Here is an 18891-nt window from a genome sequence, read left to right on the forward strand (position 1 = left end):
TTGATATTTCTGGTCCTTATCACATGTTGCCTGAGGCATCACGATATGCATTTGTTTTAATTGACTATCATTCCAAGTGGCCAGAAGTCAAGTTTGTCCCAAAGGCCACTACTGAAGCTGTGATCAACTTCTTCAAGGACATTTTTACTAGGGAAGGTTGTCCGTTAGTTTTGGTTACCGATAACGGTGTTCAATTGACTTCAGTAGAGATGAGTGATTTCCTTAAAGAATGTAATATTTCCCACAGGCTCACATCTGTTTATGAACCACATGAAAATGGTCAAGTCGAAAGATTTAATCGAGTCTTGAAGAACTTTGTGGTTGATTCTATCAAGTTTGGTGTGAATTGGGTAAGTGCTTTAAGAGAACGTTTGTGGAATTATAGAATTACACCACACTCAACAACGCAAGTAAGTCCCTTCAACTTGTTTAAAGGAAGAAATCCTGCCTCTAAGGTTCTACCTTGGTGGCTAAGAGAAAAATCTCAGTATTTTCTTGGTGATAAAGTACGTATCAATGATATTGCCAAACGTGTTGAAAGTAAACAGTTGAAAGTTAAGAAATGGTATGATAACAAGTGGGGTGCTAAGACACAATATTTTCAAGTAGGAGAGTGGGTAAGAATTCGCAGACCTGGTTTAATCAGTAAAGGTTCGAACAGATATAGTGAACCTGTGTTGATTAAAAAGTTTTCACCAACAGTGCTATGACTCAGGATGGTAGGACATGGAACTTTAGAAGACTAGCTAAATGTCGTGCACCTGATGATTTGCACAAGGATGTTTTGCATAAGAATGTTCAGTTGTGTGATAATGATTCTGTTGCTTCTAGAGTTAAAAAAAACAAACGCACTATCAATGTTCCTAAAAGGTTTTTACTATCTGGATAATTCATGCCACTCTCATTCCACTCTCATCTGCATTTAGTTTTGTTTTGCATTACAATTTTTCCTTATTTCTCGTTCCTGTGTAAATATGTTTTGTTAATGGGGAGATGTGTTACATCCTATCATATTAAATAGTCGTGTGCCTTTAATTAATGTTCTGTGCACATGCTCTGGCATGAGCTCCTGCATGTGCCAAGTTATTGTTTGAATGCATTCTTAATTCTGATGCCTATCTCTGTAGTGAAATATGTACAGTTAGGGCAATTGTAAGTTGGCTTTGACCTGGAGCTGATCCATGTTACGTGCTGCAATAAAGAAACCTATTTTAAGACTTTGATCTCTTCATGATTATAACAGGGGGTCATAGCTGGTAGGGCAAAGATTATTGGTGATCATCTTCTGGTAACAGGGAATTAATCTCAGACATGAATTTTACAAAACGGGTGGCCATCTGAGCTGAGCCGCCCCTCATACACTCCTTTAGAGCTTCTTGGCATGTCCTGACGTTCAGGATTCGCCAAATTGGATGCAGCAAAAAAGTTTGGAAAGGGAGTAAAGTTCTGTAGATGCACAGGATGTGGATTAGGTTTTCTTAAACACAACAAATGGAGGAGTACCCCCTAAAGGCGTAACAGAGCGAGTCTCTGTGCCCAAAGCTTAAGGCTTAGTCTAGCACTATGTGCCCAACCTTTACGCAGGACAAAGCATGTCCTTTTAGGAGACCCCTCACTCACCAACCTAGTTGGTGACATGCTTCATCCTTGGGGTCCAACCCCGAAGGCCGAGTGCCAACAGGGTGTGCTTCGACACCTGATTATAGTTGAGCGGGTATTTTTTCTTTTTATATGTGCAGAGATATTAAAAAGTGATACGTGGTTTAAAAAGGGGCCAGTACTACTCACTACAAGACTTTATTCCTGAGTGACTGGACACCCTGATAAAAGAACTGTGACACCTATGTCTAGTTAGGTAGACTCCGGTGTTCAAGACGTGTAGTGTTATAAAATAGCGACGTGTGCTATGTGATTTAAAATACAGGTCTACATGTTTCAACCATCTTGCGATTGTGGGTTTTCGCCAGGACCAGTGAATTGACCTGGGTGGAACGCACACGCTAAGGTACGCCCTACCCTCGATCAATAAAAATCTAGAAACACAAAATTGTGTTCCTTTACAAAATGTTGTCTTCTCCACAGTCTGGAAGAAAAACCTGCAAAGAAAGATTCGAGGAAAAGGGTGGTTGGGATCACATTACAAAAGACAGACAATAGTTGTACGTATAACACATAATAGAGAGTGCCCCTGTGGGTAGTTGGCAGACAAACTCAGTCACTGGCATCAGTGCTAGCTGCCACACTATGGGTATACCCGGCCATGGAGATTAATGCGTGGCCCCAATGTCGGTGCTGCTCTCAACAGATTGTGCGATAGTAAAAATAGCCCTCAGATATTGAAAAAGCGACCTGGCTTTTAGAACTGAGGGTTTTTTTTAGGAAAAAACTGGAGATTGTTTGGGCGGTGAGAATTATGCATATCGCGGTAGAAATGACACTACGGGAAGTGAATATGTCTCACAATCACCCAGGAAAAGCTACATCTAATCATCCCAGACTAAGGATTTTACAGATCTGTAAATGTAGCCCAGTGACTCCTGGATAACTGTAAAACATTTGGCTTACTCAAAGTGCGGTATGAATCCGCTTCATGGGTGTCCGGGTTCCAATGGCGATGCTCACGTTACCTGGAGAGTAAAAGCAAAAACGGGCGCAAAGCGCGGTGAGTGACAGAGCGTCATCTCGAGCGTCTTGACAAAATCCAAAGGGATCCTGTGTAGTGCGACTTACTTGCGGCTTCTGCTCCTCAAACTGGTAACCTACTTGGTTCCATAGACGGTACGCCCCGTGGGAATCCCTGGAACCCCTTGTGGCATTGTAGTTATACTCGAGCGCCTAGCTTCCAGGAAGGGGCGTGGTGAGGCGGGTCACGTGGGTCACGTGGGTCGGGGCCAATCGACAGACCACTTTGCTAAACTGAGGCTTGGAACTTAGTTGCCACGGTTACACTGCTCACTCGGAGTGTTCGCCGTGAAATCAGATTTTCTGTTTACACAAATGTAAACAAAAAGGTTCCGTAGTTAACTGGTGACCGAACGGATAGGAGTACTTATCTGCTCAGTGTGCTCCACCCCAGTATTGCCCGTAGGACCAGGTTAACATCCGGAGCGGGATGATTACGTTTTCTTCCCCGCTCTTACAGAAACGGCACTGTGTGGGCACATCTTTCGGCCATACTTATACGCCCTCAACGGGAATAGACCAAAACATAATCTTATTAGATTGTGTTTCACACTTGGTTTCATGGATGATGACAAATAGTGTGGTAGGGTTTTAGGGCCATAGAGTTTTGACGCCCAACTGCCGTGGGAGATATTCTTCATGTTTAGAGCATCATGTTTGAGTGACAAGATCTTTGCTTGTTTGGTCAGGATTTTTGTAATCAGCCCTATGGGCAGTGAGCTTGTCCATATGTCTTCAACCTCTACTGCGTCCAGGCAGAATGTTAAAAATTGGTTCGAGGGAGTGCTAGGGTAATTTAACAAAGAAGAAAAGCAGATCTTTATTGTGAAGTCACAAGCCTTTTTGTTTTTTAAACAATAGGCAATGAATCTTGCTTTCATTACCCAATGTTGGGATGACAAAGAGAACTCCATGCGTATTTGGGCATGAGAGGTCGAGTTGGGTAGGTGGAACACTCTGCGAAAGCACATTGACTGCACTCTGTCAAGTCAGGTGAGCATTTTGTCTTTAAAGGTTATGGCACCGAAGGCTATTGTCTGCAAAAATTTGGCGCCTATCACCCTAATTAGCAGTGAATTAATCTGGAGAGTGAAGGGCTTTCTTGGATCTTACAAAAGCCCCCTCCAAGCTACGGGCTACTCCCTGCATTATGGTGATATGCTGCGCTGATCTCACTTTGTGGTACATCCAAACTTCCAAATACTTGTATGCGGTCACTGTCTCTATTGACTTCCCTTCAGTGTACCAAGACTGCTATCTGGCTCGTGAGCGTGAGACTATCATTGCCTAGGTTTTGGTGATGTTGATCTCCAAAGCGTTTGTTTTGCAATACAGGGCCAGAGAATTCAAGAGTCTTTGAAGGCCCATCTGGGTTTGATCGAGGAGGATCGTGTTGTCAGCATATTGCATCGATTGAATTTTAGTAGATTCAATTTGTGGTGGAAATGCTCGGGAGAGGGCCAGCCAATCGGGCAGGTCTGCAAGAAATAGATTGAAGAGTAAAGGAGCCAATATGAATCCCTGCTTTAAGCCTCTGTTAGTCATGATTTTATTGGTGGTTGACCGTCTCGAGGAAACTCTTTATGAGAGCTTTCAGGAGGGGCTGCGGGATGCCCCATTTTGTTATTTTTTCCCAAAGATTGGGGTGAACAACGCTGTCAAACGCTTTTCGGAAATCAATGAAGCCCAGATATAGCGATTTTCCTTTGGTAGCGAGGGTACTCTCCATCATGTGAACTAGGCAGATCAAATTATCTTCGATGTGGCAGCCCTTTTGGAATCCTGTTTGTGTGAAGGGTATTAATTTACGATCTTCCACCCAGGAAGTCAGTTCTTGCAGTAGGACACTTGCATGTGCCTTCCCTTCAACATCAAGAAGGGCAATCATCCATTTATTGTAAGGGTCAGCCCGCAAGCATTTTTTGTGGATGGGGACGAGTGGAGATCCTCGCCAGGAGTTCGTAATGAGCCCACCCATTCTGGTTGTCTTAAATAAGGTGACCAGCAGTGTGGCCCATTTATGTGTGGATGCTTTGTATATCTGGGTTGGTATGCCATTTGGAACTGGTGCTCCTCCTGGGCGCATTTTCTTTCTTTATTATAAGTGCAAAATGGTTTGAAGTTATCTTAATAGTGGATTCTATTTTGTAAAGTGATGAAATCTTAATAATGCAACAATTATTTTAACTTGTAAATGTGTTTTTTTACCCAAACATTTTTTGTGCATTGCAATAATTTTAATTAATCAGCAAATAAATATTACTTGTTGGATCTGAGGGAGTGGTAAGCTGTAGGCTGCATCCCTCATATGTATAGAAATATTTGTTGATTTGTAAGCTAGGAAGTGTGCAGTGTCTTGTGGCCTCTATAGTAATTATACTATAATTACTATTGTATCCATCAGAGTTGTGTCAATTCTTTCTTTTAAGATTGCCGGGTACTTTGCTAAGGCAGCATGCCTGACCTTCCGGAATCTCCCAAACGATTTTTATTTTTGATTAAGAATCGAACGTGAATCAACTTTGAGTAAAATGATCCCAGCTCTGAGGGTCCTTCTCCCTCAGTTTCCAAATGATCTACGGTTAATAATGGGAGACTTTAATTCCAGCCTCATAGAATCAGACATGGATTCTCCTTTAACTTCGTTGGTTGAACAATTGTGGACCATTCCAGATATAAGTTGTCAGTATCAACAGAAAGACGGCCATGGTACAAAAGTAGCAGCCTATCTAAATCAATTAGGCTTTCTCATTTTGAACTGAAGATCTCAATCATCTCAGCGCATGTTTCGCGCTTCAGAAGGGCCACATTGGACTATACTTGGGTCTCGATCGCTCACTTCCATGCAGTCCCGAAATTTGCAGTAATATTTTCATTGGCAAGCGACCACGCTATCCTCACTTTCAAAGTGCTTCTCTCACAATTCCTTCGCCCAGCATCCTTTCTGATTGGGAAAGAAGATAACTTAGATCCAGTTAAAAAAAAGTCTGGTGGACTATAGATCACCTGGGAGTGATCAACAAGATGGTGGACCATTTCCTCAATAAATTAATGCAAGAACTAAGCAATCCATTGACCGCAATGTCATGGGAAATGGCAGTGGAAGATGCAAAAGAAAAATTAGCAACAAGGACAATGCCTGGACCATATAAACCCTCACCACAAACCCAACGTCTTTTCAGATACAAACAATAGTGAAAATAAAACGCAAATTAAACAACATACCAACATACCTCAAAGAGTCACCCATGATAACATTGAATACAAATCCCTCCAAGAGAAGGTATCAACTACTCGCAAGGAGTACAGGAAAGCAAGATTAGTCTACTAGAGGCTGAAGGAACAGCATCATTGGAAAACTGCACAGGAAATCATAAAATCAAAAGACCAAAGGAAATTTTGGATTTGTATGAATGAATGTGTGAGACTGGACCAACCATCAACTGCTCCAAATATTGCTCCCACCTAATGGGAGGCCCACAGTAAAACACTCTAAGTAGAGCCCCTCAGTGACAAATGGATCAGATGCCACAGTTTAAAGCATGTCAACTCTCATATAGGAACAGAGACCACCGTAAACATAACATCTGCTCAAGTCTCCTATATCATTAAAAAAAAACGCGCTTGATTGGGGGGAGGGCGGGGGTGGCGCCCAGTCCAAGTGGCATCCCATCAAAGGCGTACAAAGTCTCAGTGCAAAAATGGGCTTCAATTATGGCTCCCCTATTCAGGGAATGCAGAATGGGTGGATCTATTCCGGACTCTTGGTGAGGATCCCTGCTCGTCCCAATCCACAAAAACGGAACCCGATCCAGTCCCGAAACTGATGCGATGATCGCGCACCTTGATGTTGAGGGGAAGTGTTATGCCAGCACTTTACTTCAAGAACTGACCTCTTGGGTGGAAGAGCATAAATTAATCCCCTATACTATAGTTTTCAAAAGTGCTGTCACTTTGAAGATAACGTAGTTTGCTTCAATCAATCAGGGAATTGTAAGCGCGCTACTCACCCATGAGGGTCTCAAGGTGCTTAACCCACATGATCGGGGATACGCTTGCAATAAAAGGAAAGTCTTTGTAATTGGGGTTTATTGACTTCCAAACAGCATTCAACAGTTTGTCCCGCCCGAGATTAGGGGAAAAACTGAGCAACTGGGGCATTCCGCAATCCTTATTAAACGCTCTTATCGCCGTGTACACTGATGCGTGGGTGAAAATAAGAGTTTCCCCTGGATAATCCATTACCAACAAAATCATGGCCAATACAGGGCTGAAGCGAGGGTGCATCTAGCAGACCTGCCAGTGTGGCTGGCAGATACTAGGGCCCGCTGCCTAGAGAGGGCATTCTCAAGAGCAAGGAAAGCCTTGTGTGCGCCAGACTTATCACCGGTAATTTGTGTAATAGGTGCCAAATCTTTGTTGACAGTGGCCTACAACGCGATCATTTTCAAAGACAAAATGTCCGCATGGTTAGATAGAGCGCAATCAGCCTGCTTCCGCAGAGTGCTCTGTCTCTCAAACTTGACCTCTCATGCTCAAATCCGCATTGAATTCAACCAGTCTTCTCAACATTGGATTCTGAAAGCAAGATCTGCAGCTTACTGCTTAAAAACTAAAAAGGACAGAGACCATTTGGTCAAGCTCGCTACCCATCGGTGCGGCTGTAAAACTGTTAATCCTTCAAGCAAAGATAATTTCAGCTGAGCACGATCCACTAGCAGTGAAAATCCTCTCCCACGGCAGCTGGGCATCAAAACTTTATGACTGCGGAAGGCTACCTCACTAACACCCCCCTTAAGCCAACAATGAAACGTCACTTAGTGAGATTATGATTTTGATTAATCCCTCTGATGTCATAAAGTATGGTAAGGGGTACAAGGAAGGCCGCTTCTGTGGTAAAGGGGAAGAAACCTTAATTCATGTACTATGACTCTGCAACAACCTCTGCACCTTTTCTGGCTGCGCCCTATCTGGCACATTCTGTATGTACGGACATGCCAAGAGGCCCTGGATGTGTGCATGAAGGGCCACTCTGCCCAGTTGGCTGCCCGCTTTGGGAAATTTATGACTGCAATGAAATATGTGCTTCCTGCAGATCACTCAAAAGTTTAGCCATGTCGCACAAAACTCTTTTTATAAAAAGGCAAAAATTGTTTTTATGATCTTTTTTGTAATAATTGCAATGATTTTAAGTAATTTTGCAATAAAAATCAATCTATCTATCTATCTATCTATTTATCTATCTATCTATCTATCTATCTATCTATCTATCTATCTATCTATCTATCTATCTATCTATCTATCTATCTATCTATCTATCTATCTATCTATCTATCTATCTATCTATCTATCTATCTCAAAACACAAAGAAAATGTATGGCACATGAACTTTCAGGATTTTATTTGAGCAAATCTTTGGGGAAGTCTCTTTTCACCAGCTCTTCCTTTTAAGTGGGTTCATAAAGCATTCTGAGGTTGGCACTCAGGGATAATATTTAGAAAAGCAGAGCTGCGCGAATAAATAATGTAGGGGCATATTATCAAGGAAGTTTATCTCCGCTTTTTGGGCTTTAAAAGCCAAGAAAGCGTAGATAAAATTATCTCCCTATTACCTAGCTGTCGCTAGCACCAGTTAGCGACAGCTAGTAGGAGATAGCGACCATCTTGGGCCCCACTTTGCATGTCAGTGAAATTTATCACTAATGACATGCAAAGTGGGCGTGCCAAGATGTTAGCGACTGGAAACAGTCGCTAACATCGCTATCTCCTATTACCAACTTTTGGAGATATTCGCGCTAAGCGGGAATATCTCCAAAAGCTAACACCTGCCCTGAGCAGTTCTTAGCCATGTTATCCAATGGGAGGTGGATAACATGGCTAAGAACATTAGCTCGGAAATGCATGAATATCGCTGCCTTTTCAGCGATATTCATGCATTGCGGCGATTTTTATCGCATTTGCATTAAACCTTGGTAATACCAAGGTTTATTTGCGGTAAAAATCGCCGCAGCTCTGCGGTATATTTTTGTCTCTAACCAAGCACTAGCGATAATTATCGCTATTGCTTGGTAAAATGCCCCGCAGTTTTTAGGCTGCATTGCGAAGACTGAAAAGAGCATTTCCCTGAACAATTCCGCTCATAATGAATGTGTTTAAGTTGCCTTCGGGGGGTTGCTGCAGTCGGGCGCTGACGACCGGAGCTCCTGCTCGATCGCTGGAGTGCGAGAGCGGGCGGCCGGCGATGGATTTGCAGAGCCTCTGATGTGTGGTTGGACGCTGGGTGCTGCTCGCCTGCCTGCCTGCTCGCCTGCCTGCCTGTTTGCCTGCCTGCCTGCTCGCCTGCCTGCCTGTTTGCCTGCCTGCCTGCCTGCCTGCCTGCCTGCCTGTTTGCCCGCCTGCCTGTTTGCCTGCCTGCCTGCCTGCTCGCCTGCCTGCCTGTTTGCCTGCCTGCCTGCTCGCCTGCCTGCCTGTTTGCCTGCCTGCCTGCCTGCCTGCCCGCCTGCCTGTTTGCCCGCCTGCCTGTTTGCCTGCCTGCCCGCCTGCCTGTTTGCCTGCCTGCCTGCCTGCCCGCCTGCCTGCCTGCCTGCTCGCGGCCCACTGAGGCTCCCCGCTGGTCTCTGTCGGTTTCCTTCTTCCTCGGCAGCTGGTTTCGGAGGCTTGGGGGTGCTGGGGCTGTGGAGGGCGGATGCTGGAGCAGTGCAGCTTCCGGCATTTAAAAACACAAGTACAAAGGCGGAATAAAAGAAGATCGGAGACGCTTGGCTGCAGTGGGCTCTTGTGGGGGCATCCCGTTGAGAGAAGGGCTCCAGGGCCCAGGGGCGCACGGGGCCCCCGATGAGGGAAGGGCTCCAGGTCCCAGGAGCGCACGGGCCCCCGCCAGCTGTCCTGCCTTTGCCCCTCCCATCTGCAGCTGTGGTTTAGCTGACTTCGCTATCCACTTCGCCAAGGGCCCGCCTGAGGCCGGGCTGGGCCACACCTTTTGTTTTTTTTTAACAAATTAATCACCCTGTGTAAGTAGGTAAATGAAATCAAAAACTAAAATTGCCCCATGGTAAATTGTCTGTTGTTTCACAGTTATGTAGACATACATGAACCCAAGTCTTAATATTAGACATGAGTTTAATCTGTTCCCTGCCAACACTTTAACCAAGCAGTGACGAGCGGCGGAAAGTAAAAAAAACCAAAGAGTTCTCACACACAATAACAGAAGATCCAAAGCGTAAAGAAACTGTGCTTTACCAGTGCGCCTCAGCCTTGAAGGGACGTGACGTATCAGCATAACCAACCAATTAGAAAGCAGCAAAAAAGACCGACAGTGAAGTAAACCAATGGTAAGTAGCAGGCATGAAAAAAGTTGTAATATTGATCACACCAGGACTTGCAGACAGCGCATGCATGCTGTAGCTCGACCTAAAAATTGAAGTTATAATGGGGCCGTCCAAAAGGTATGTTATGTTATGTTCAAAATAATTTATTAAGCGCACTGCCACCGATTGGTTTCCTGGCGCTGATGAGAGACAGAGAGCGAAGCCTGAGGTCATGGCATATGCTGGGGTTAATGATATGCTTGTCTGAAGAGCCAGGTCTTTAATGCTTTCCTAAATGACATTAGATCCGGACAAGTCCGGATCTCAAGGGGGAAGGTGTTCCACAGACGGGGTGCCAAGACCGCAAATCTGCAACCCCCAATGCGCTTACGTTTAAAAGCTGGTATCTGGAGGAGAGCCAGATGGGCTGAGCCCAGATTGCGGGAAGGAATGTGTTTCGTGATGAGTTTATCAATAAATTTAGGACTTTTGCTGTGAAGGGATTTAAAAATCATGCATCCAGTTTTGAAGGCGCAACGTTGGGCTATAGGGAGACAATGGAGGTTCCTAAGCAATGGAGTGGCTGATTGCCATCTTAGTTGCGCCGTAATCAATCTAGCGGCGTAGTTCTGCACCATTTGAAGGCGCCTCAACAAATAGAGGGGTAGGCCTAGATAAATAGAGTTAGCATAATCCAGGTGGGAGAGCACCACCTGGATGATGGCCTCTTGGGTGAAAAAGCATCGTACCTTCCAGATTCTTCTGAGCTGAAAAAAGCACTTGGAGACCACCTGTCCCACTTGCGCTTTTAGTGAGAGATCACTATTCAAGGTGACACCCAGTGTATTTGCTGAGGGGGAAGGAGATGGAGCTTGGTCCATATCTGATGGCCAATAACGCGGGCCCCAATGTTTAGCACTGTCTCCTGTGAGCACTAGCTCGGTTTTTCCAGGGTTTAACTTTAAATTATTTTGGTTCATCCATGCTTGGATGAACCTCATAGTGGACTGAAAATAGGAAATGGAAGATTCAGAATTGTCGATGGTAAAGAGTAATTGCAGGTCATCTGCATAATTGTACACCGTCACCTGTTCATCTCTTAGTGCCCGGATCAGAGGAAGAATACAGAGATTAAACAGGTGAGGTGACAGTGAGGAGCCCTGTGGTACTCCGCATGTGATGGTCTGTTTAATTCCGGTCAGGTCTCCAAGGCGAACTGCCTGGAATCGGTTCTCTAAAAAGGACTTCAGCCAGCAGGCAGCTATGCCCCCAATGCCGGCCTGGTTGACACGGTCGATCAAGATGTTATGGTCGACCGTGTCAAACGCAGCCGACAAATCAAGCAGCACCGGGGCCTGGGGGGAACGTCTGTCGGCGCAGTCCCGGAGAGTATCTAAAACCGTGACTGCCACTGCCTCTGTTGAATGAGCAGGGCGAAACCCTGCCTGATGGGGTTCCAGGTAGTTTGATGCCTCCAAAAAATTGGATAGGCATCTCTCTACGTGTGCCTCCATTACTCTTGCTAAAAAAGGGGAGCAAAGAAATAGGGCGATAATTAGCCATGCAGGTTGGATCGGCCCCAGGTTTCTTCAGGAGCGGTATGACTTTCGCTTCCTTAAATGCCAGGGGCACTAGACCCGGGGTGAGGGAGTCATTCAGCAGAGTGCAGGCCGGGGTCGGAAGAGCAGAAAAGCACTCTTTAAGAATGTAAGGAGGACATTTGTCCGAGGGGGCACCAGATTTAACTGTTACCAGCAGCTCTTGGAATAACTTGGGGGTAATAATGGGAAAACTATTGAGTGAGATGGTGTTGGTAGTGATATGGGTTTCAGAGGGGGTATTAGTGAGGTATTTTGGGATACTATCTGTGATGTCCGCAATTTTATCGATAAAATAGATGTTAAGTGCATCACAAAAGGTTTGGGTTGGAGTCACACTAGGACGAACACTGTCTAAGTTAGTCAGCACACTCAGAATGAATAAAAAAAGTACTTAGGTCTGTTAGACGAGTTGAGGATGGGGGAGGAAAAGTAGGCAGCTTTTGTGGAAAGGATGGCTTTCATATAGTCTTTCCTGGCCGTAATAAATTTGGATTTTAGATCAGGGGAGTAACTGCGATGCCATTGTCGCTCCAATTGGCGTAAGGAAAGTTTCTTTACTTTTAATTCTTGCGAAAACCATCGTTGGGCGTCTGCGCGTCAGGCCAACTTGATATCTTTATAAGGTACATGAATATCACTTGCTGCTTGAAGCCAACCAGCCAGGTTAGATTCAGATAGATTAATGTCAGGGTGGGAACTCTGATCTATCTAATGTGTTCCATTTCCTTGCTCTACCACCAGCTGGCATTGCAGTTGTCTTTATAGGGAAGCAAGTGAGCTTAAATTTGAGAAGAAAGTGGTCCGACCAAAGGCAAGGAAAAGTTGCCGGAATTGTGGTTAAAGAGAAGTTGGACCAAATCTGGTACAAGATATGTCCTTTACAATGGGTTGGCGAGGGCACTTGTTGTGAAAAGTTAAAGTTCGTAAGAAGCTCTGTGAACTTACTTGAATGGGGACCTTCCGAAGGGTCATTAAACCAATAATTAAAATCACCTACCAGAAAAATCCTGGCATGTTCCATAGCTAAATTAGCAATTTGCTCACTTAACATAATAGGGAAAGTTGGCATGGAGTTTGGGGGTCTGTACAAAAGTACACAAGAAATGGTGGTATGAAGGGTTTCAAGTGTTAATACTAAATTTTCTGTGTCCGGTAAGTTGAGGCAAGTGAGGGTGGTAAGTCTTAAGGTAGAATGGATAATTGCTGCAACCCCCCCGCCAGATTTACCTGACACACGGTCCGCGTGTATAATATAATAATTCGGGGGAAGTGCAGCTATTATATGAGGGGCAGAGTCTGGGGTAAGCCAGGTCTCAGTTAATAGAAGAATATCAGGATTATCAGTAACCAACAGTAAGAAGATGTCCTGCTGATGTTTCACGAGGGAGCGGTGTTTAAGTAAAAAAAGGTCAAAGAATGTGGGAGGGGAGCAGACTCTACCTGGCTATAGGGGCAAATACATGGTGATATAGGGATTTCTCCAAGAGTAGTGCAGTCTGCCAAGATCCCTTGTCTCCTAGCCTTGCTGCACGTCTGCCTTGAAATATGAACATGGCCTTCGTTGTAATTCAGAAGGTCGTTACGGGAGTATGAGATCGGACGGGCAGCAAGTATCTGGAGGAGAGCCAGACTGGTCGCGGACGGGCGGAGATGGGCTCGTCTTTGGCGCGGCGCTGGCACGCCCGCTGCGCTCGTTCGCTGTGCTTCCGATACGGGGGAACCATTTTATGCCTTAGAGGGCGGGAGGGGTCGAGCACTATCCCGCTCACCTGCTCCTCACCTCACCCAAGATGGCGCCTAAAATGTTAGACCCCAAGCAGCACCTAATCGGCTGCAAAGGGGAAAAGCACGCTGACAAGGTGGCCAATTACAATCTAGAGCGGGTAAATGGCAGCGCAGGAAGCGAGGTAAGCAATTTTAAAATTTCAGCAATATAATGCTAATACGATCGCAAGTGCAGTAAGGTGATAATTAAAATATTGTCGGCTCAGCACACGCTCACATACAGGTCCCGGCATCCGCCTCAGGACAGGAGATCCACGTTCACACAGTCAATCTTGTACTGGTCCAAGCAATAGATTGTTGTTAAATTGTGTTAGCAATAATATGGCATTGACATCTGTATGTAAATTCACTATGAGCGTTAAGTCACTGAGCGTCAACTCACTGAGGCTTATACACAGCTTGGAAAAGACTACACAGTGGTGACACGTTTACCTGTTGTGTCATGAGCTCGCAGATAATGATAATTTGCCCTGTAGCCACTTTCCTCCATTAGCTCCTTCAGAAGATCACCCTGGGGGACTGATCCCTGCCCGTAAGTCAGTGTCTGCGGTGTAGGCAGAGCCAGGTTTGCCATACAATATGACATCCTGTTATCATCTCCTTTAATGCTGTCTTTAGACGCCAACCTACAACCACTTTTTATTGTACAATTTGGGTTGTTTGTTTGAATTAGCTGGAGCTGATACTCAATGTTATGAACCATAGAAAAAATACTGTCTTTCTTTGTTCATGACTTCTTTTGCTTGAATTAATTTGTGTTTACACATCCCTTGTTACTTTTACAAAGTAAAGATTTGATTTAAAACAAACTTCCCTTCTTTTGCTCTGTTTTATCTCACCTTCCATGCATTTGCGTTGTGTTTAAAACAAATTTGATATCCTCTGGATACTAAAGAGTGTGAGATTGCGATACCACTCATTTACTAAGAGAAAACATTTCTGAAATAAGTCCCTTGTAGCACCCTATGTTTTGAACCATATACTGCCCAAGCCTACAAGGGTTGATTGGGTTTCCCCTGACAAAAATATAATACAATATTTTAGGGCATTCAAAGGCATACTGCTGCCAGGCTGCTTTCTTAGGCGTGTATGTATGCTGCTCTGTGTGTGACACAGGTCTTGAATTTGAAGCGTGTTACAGTTGGGGTCCAACACAGGTTTCTCGGAGTAGGCAGAATGTGAACTCTAGTGTTGGGTAAAGCTAACACTCTCCTATTGGTTCTGAATGTCTGAAGGTTTTTTTTTGTGCATTCAAGAAAACCGGTGCCCACGAAGAGGCATATTTATTAATGTTTCACGCAACACAGGGCAGCAAGCAAAGTCACTGTGCTGCGTCAAATGGAGAGTGCAAAAATCCGCAGCTGCCTCTTAGGGATCTAAGGCGAGACTAAGTTCTTAATTCTTTTAGGGCCTTTATCATGCTGATCTCTCTGAGTGATGACCAGTGTCTTAAATTTTATTCTGGCCTCTATTGGGAGCCAGTGTAATTTAAGCAAATCTTTTCCAACTGATTCCCGTACCGGAGTGTTGCACAGCAGTCTTGCAGCTGCATTCTGGGCCACCTGGAGTTTCTTAATGACATATTTGGGTGCTCCCAAGCACAATGAGTTCCCGTAATCCAGACGCGAACTAATGATCGAGTGCACCACTGTCTTCCTTAATTGTATGGGAATTCTATCCAGGATTTTGCGTAGACTTTTAAGAAGTCCGAAACACATTGCAGCAATCTTTTTGGCTTGAGTTGCCATGGAAAGGTCTGTTTCAAGCCAGAAGCCTAGATTCTTAACTGTTTTTACAGGAATAGGAGGTTTGCCTAGACATGCAGGCCAGTCTAGGATTGGTCTGGGTATCGCTTTATTCCGCAGGAGTAATAGCTCTGTTTTCTCGCTATTTAGCTTTAAAAGCTTGCTGTCATACAGTCTTTCACTTTTACCAGACAAGCGGATAATCTCTCCCCATCTTTACAATTATTTGGATCAAGGGAAATAATCAGCTGTGTATCATCAGCGTATGAAGTCATGGTAATATCAAATTCCAATCCGATTTTAGCAAGTGGCTCCACATAGACATCGATCTATCTGAACTTTCATCGATCTCTGTGAACTTTCATCGATCTATCTGAACATACATCAGTCCAGCACTGTGCATATAAATCAGTTATTCAGTCTCTAATGTTGCCTCAGTCTCAGACTCTCACAAGCTGGTTGCGCACTAGGCCTGGGCGCTAAATTCCGTTGCGTTCACAGAATTTGCGGAATTTGGGTAATTTTGCGTTCTGCGGAAAAAACGATATAGCCCAAAATTCTGTGTTCCGCGACTTCGCGAAATTTTTTGCATGTTTGCATTCTCAAAATGCGTGTTCGCGAGATATTTCCCTGCGAGCACGCAAACAGCGATTGCGAACAGTAAAAAAGCATCGCGAACAAGCAATTCTGCTTGTTCGCGGAGATTTTTTACCGTTTCGCAGAGATTTGCGAAACGCGATTATGAAAATTCCACCCACCCCTATTGCACACATGGCCACCACACAGTTTCTACTCTGATATTGGTATTGTGCACCGCTCTCAAAGATCCTAACTCACAACACACGTATACTGAACTCACACATGTATGAGGGAACCTACTCCCTCCAGGGCATTACAGACACTGTTTACTGTCGAAGACCATCATTTGATCACTCAAATCATTCTGGGTGTTGTAGTCTTGTTTTGCTTTTATTGAACTTATTAGACAAACACAATGAAATTAATGTTTTGTAAGTGAAAAGCTCAGGACTGGAGGCTGTCGTAAGGTGAACACACCACAAATTCATGCATGCCACAGTAGGCATATATGAAATATATGAAATCACATTGATTATGATGCAGTTATTAAAGAAGTTGTTAAGTCACGTTGATATTGTGAAGTCAATGTGGAGTGAGATTGTGTGTTTCCATATTTAGTGACTTCCAACAAACTTCTTCATTGGGTTTTCCTCCCACTCTGGCAGTGAAGACAGCTTTGCAGAGGTACTGTCTTTGATTGGCCAGCCCCACATCTTGAAAAATGGTGCCAAATTCTTCTTAACCTGATTGGAGAACTTTTCTGCCCACAGGTTCATCTTGTAGGTGTTTTCATCTTTGATGTCAGTCATTGTCTGGTAGTCGGAGAAGAGCTGGATGAAGGGAGCCCAACCAAAGGCTTCCTGCAGCTGGGAGACAAGAGACAGTACTTTTAAAACACACAAAGGCAGAACAATAACTATAGAAGCAGAGAGTGAGAACCAATCAGTCTTCAGATCATGGCTCAACAGTGTTTGGGGCATTTACAGAGTACAAACCTAGCTACGGAGCAACAGAGTGTTCCAGAGGCTTTTCAATTGGAAATACATGAAAAGAAAGATTTGAAAAGAGTAGAGAAAGGTGACTTCTTGGTGGGGTATTTGCATAAGTGGCCCTACAGCTGGAAAATCTGAAGCTGGGAGTCTAAAGATAGTATTTGTTTTTAACACACAAAGGCAAAACAATGACTATAGCAAGGTAAGAGTGAGCATCCAGTAGTCCTCAGATCATGACTCCACAGGGTGGGATGCACTTGGGGTTTTTCTAAATCACTGCCCTAAATTCAGAGCACCAGAGTGCTGCAGAGGCTTGCAGATTTAATATGTATGTAGGAAGAGAGAAGACCAAAAAAGACAAAGGGCACTTTCAAATAACATAGGGAAGAGAAAGGGGACCTCCAGTGAGGCTATTTGCCAAGGTGTTCCTACAGCTGGGAAGGTTGACCTAGCCTTAAGGTGTTACTGGATGAGAGCAATCTTCAGTTCCTTCTGGAAGTAAAAGAGGGTGTGAGATACATCTGGGAAGAAGGGGGCTCCAGACCTTACGTATGGAGCAGGAGAAGGTCTTTCATCCTGCCTGTCATTTCCTGCACATTGCATGTATAGTGTCAGAGAGACCCCCTGACATAGACTAAAGACATGGATGAAAGTCTCTAGCTCTCAGCTCCTCCAAACATAGCTCAAAGATGACACAGGAAGATACATGATCACCACTTCCAAAATCTCTCTACAGAGGAACCCGGGTTCACAGCTGACTGCACATTGATGTGAAGAAAGAACACACCATAAGAGGTATCAACAGCTTTCACACCATTAAGTATTTTGATGCTACTCTTCATTTATCACCGAGAAACTGGATGGCACAAGGGATGCAAGGGCTTCCAAAGAGTCACTGAGTCTCGGAGTCTTAATATGGCTAGGGGTTGTGGTGATTGAATTTCTTAACCAACTAGCCAATGTGAAAGGAGTGTGTGGTCCCCTTCTAGTCGCTCATCAGTGGCGCACTCCACTCTACTGCCACCCACAGAGCCTGCGGCTGCTTCAGGGTGTAGTACTAAGGAGGATGCCCGTTTTAAGGCCATCGCCCATTCTGCTGATCCTCAGATACTGTGGATTGTGGGCGGCACCAGTGAGCGGCAAAGACTGGGCAGGACCCAAACAGTCCAAGTCCCTGAGAGGGTCCAGGCCAGTTGTGGGAAGAAGGTTACCCCTGGGCGAAGGGGTTTGGGTCATACTGGCCTGTGTTGTCAGTGTGGTTCCCTGAGGGCCCCTTTCAACCACATAAACCTAATCTGCAGCCATCACTTGGGTACAGACCTCAGCATTAGAGTGCAGCCCAGAGCTAGCTGACACTGCACCCCACGGATCACAGCCGCAACAGGGAGTATCGTAAGTGCAGTTCCACGTGTCCAGCAGACCATAAAAATCCACCTTTTCATCTGAGAGCTGGGTGAGGTCACAGAGCTCTGCGCTATGCAGCCATCTTGCTTGCTTGAGAAGCCACACCCCCTTGACATTTCATTCATAAAACTATAAATAATGGTTTCCTAGGATTCATTCAAAAACAATTAGAACCAACTAATAACTATACCTAGGACCCAACCCAAGGCATCCCCTTCACACCATCGCACAAGAGTTCCCTGGTTGTGAAGAATCACACATGAAGGTCCATAAATAATAGACTAAACCATGAGCCAAAGAGAAAAATATCACAAAAAGTGAATATTTCAAATTCAATCTTGGTATCAACAACATTGTATGCAGGACTGATGGTGTCGCACACAGTGGAAGGCGAGAGACAGACATATTTGGAAGACAAACAAGATCATACAGGGTGGGCCAGAAACATAAATTGGTACAGAGAACAATGTCTGTGGAGCCACCAGCCATTTACCAGCCAAACAATACTCGCGGAGATGCTGACTGATGTTCAGCCTTTAAAGGTGAAGCAAGAAGTGAAGCTGGAGAGAACAGCATTGACCCCATCCAAACTGGCAATAACTAGAGTTTGACCCATGGTGGGGCTATCAGAATTGGACGGGAGAGCTTGACCCTTCCTATATAAAGCATGAACTTAGTTATTTGTTTCATGAAGGTCTAGCTTCTCATGGATTGCCTGCAGAACCGGGGGTACTACTTGTTGAGTGCCCGCCCTACTTCTTGAATGAGTCAATGTCCATGATTGACTATGGTTGGG

The 18891-nt window shown here is 44.7% G+C and overlaps 1 protein-coding gene across 1 annotated transcript in view; it reads right to left on the reverse strand.

Annotated features, from left to right (window-relative positions):
* Positions 1 to 16108: 16108 nt before the first annotated feature.
* The window catches only part of LOC147693225 (TRPM8 channel-associated factor homolog), a 177482-nt gene continuing 174699 nt past the window's right edge, over positions 16109 to 18891 (reverse strand). The window contains exon 8 of the mRNA XM_086933631.1: positions 16109 to 16565. Coding sequence (XP_086789757.1) covers positions 16314 to 16565 — 252 coding nt within the window. The 3' untranslated portion in view covers positions 16109 to 16313. The remainder of the gene's footprint in view (positions 16566 to 18891) is intronic.

This window comes from Lissotriton vulgaris, chromosome 8 (assembly GCF_964263255.1).
Source record: "Lissotriton vulgaris chromosome 8, aLisVul1.2, whole genome shotgun sequence".
Lineage (NCBI taxonomy): Eukaryota > Metazoa > Chordata > Amphibia > Caudata > Salamandridae > Lissotriton > Lissotriton vulgaris.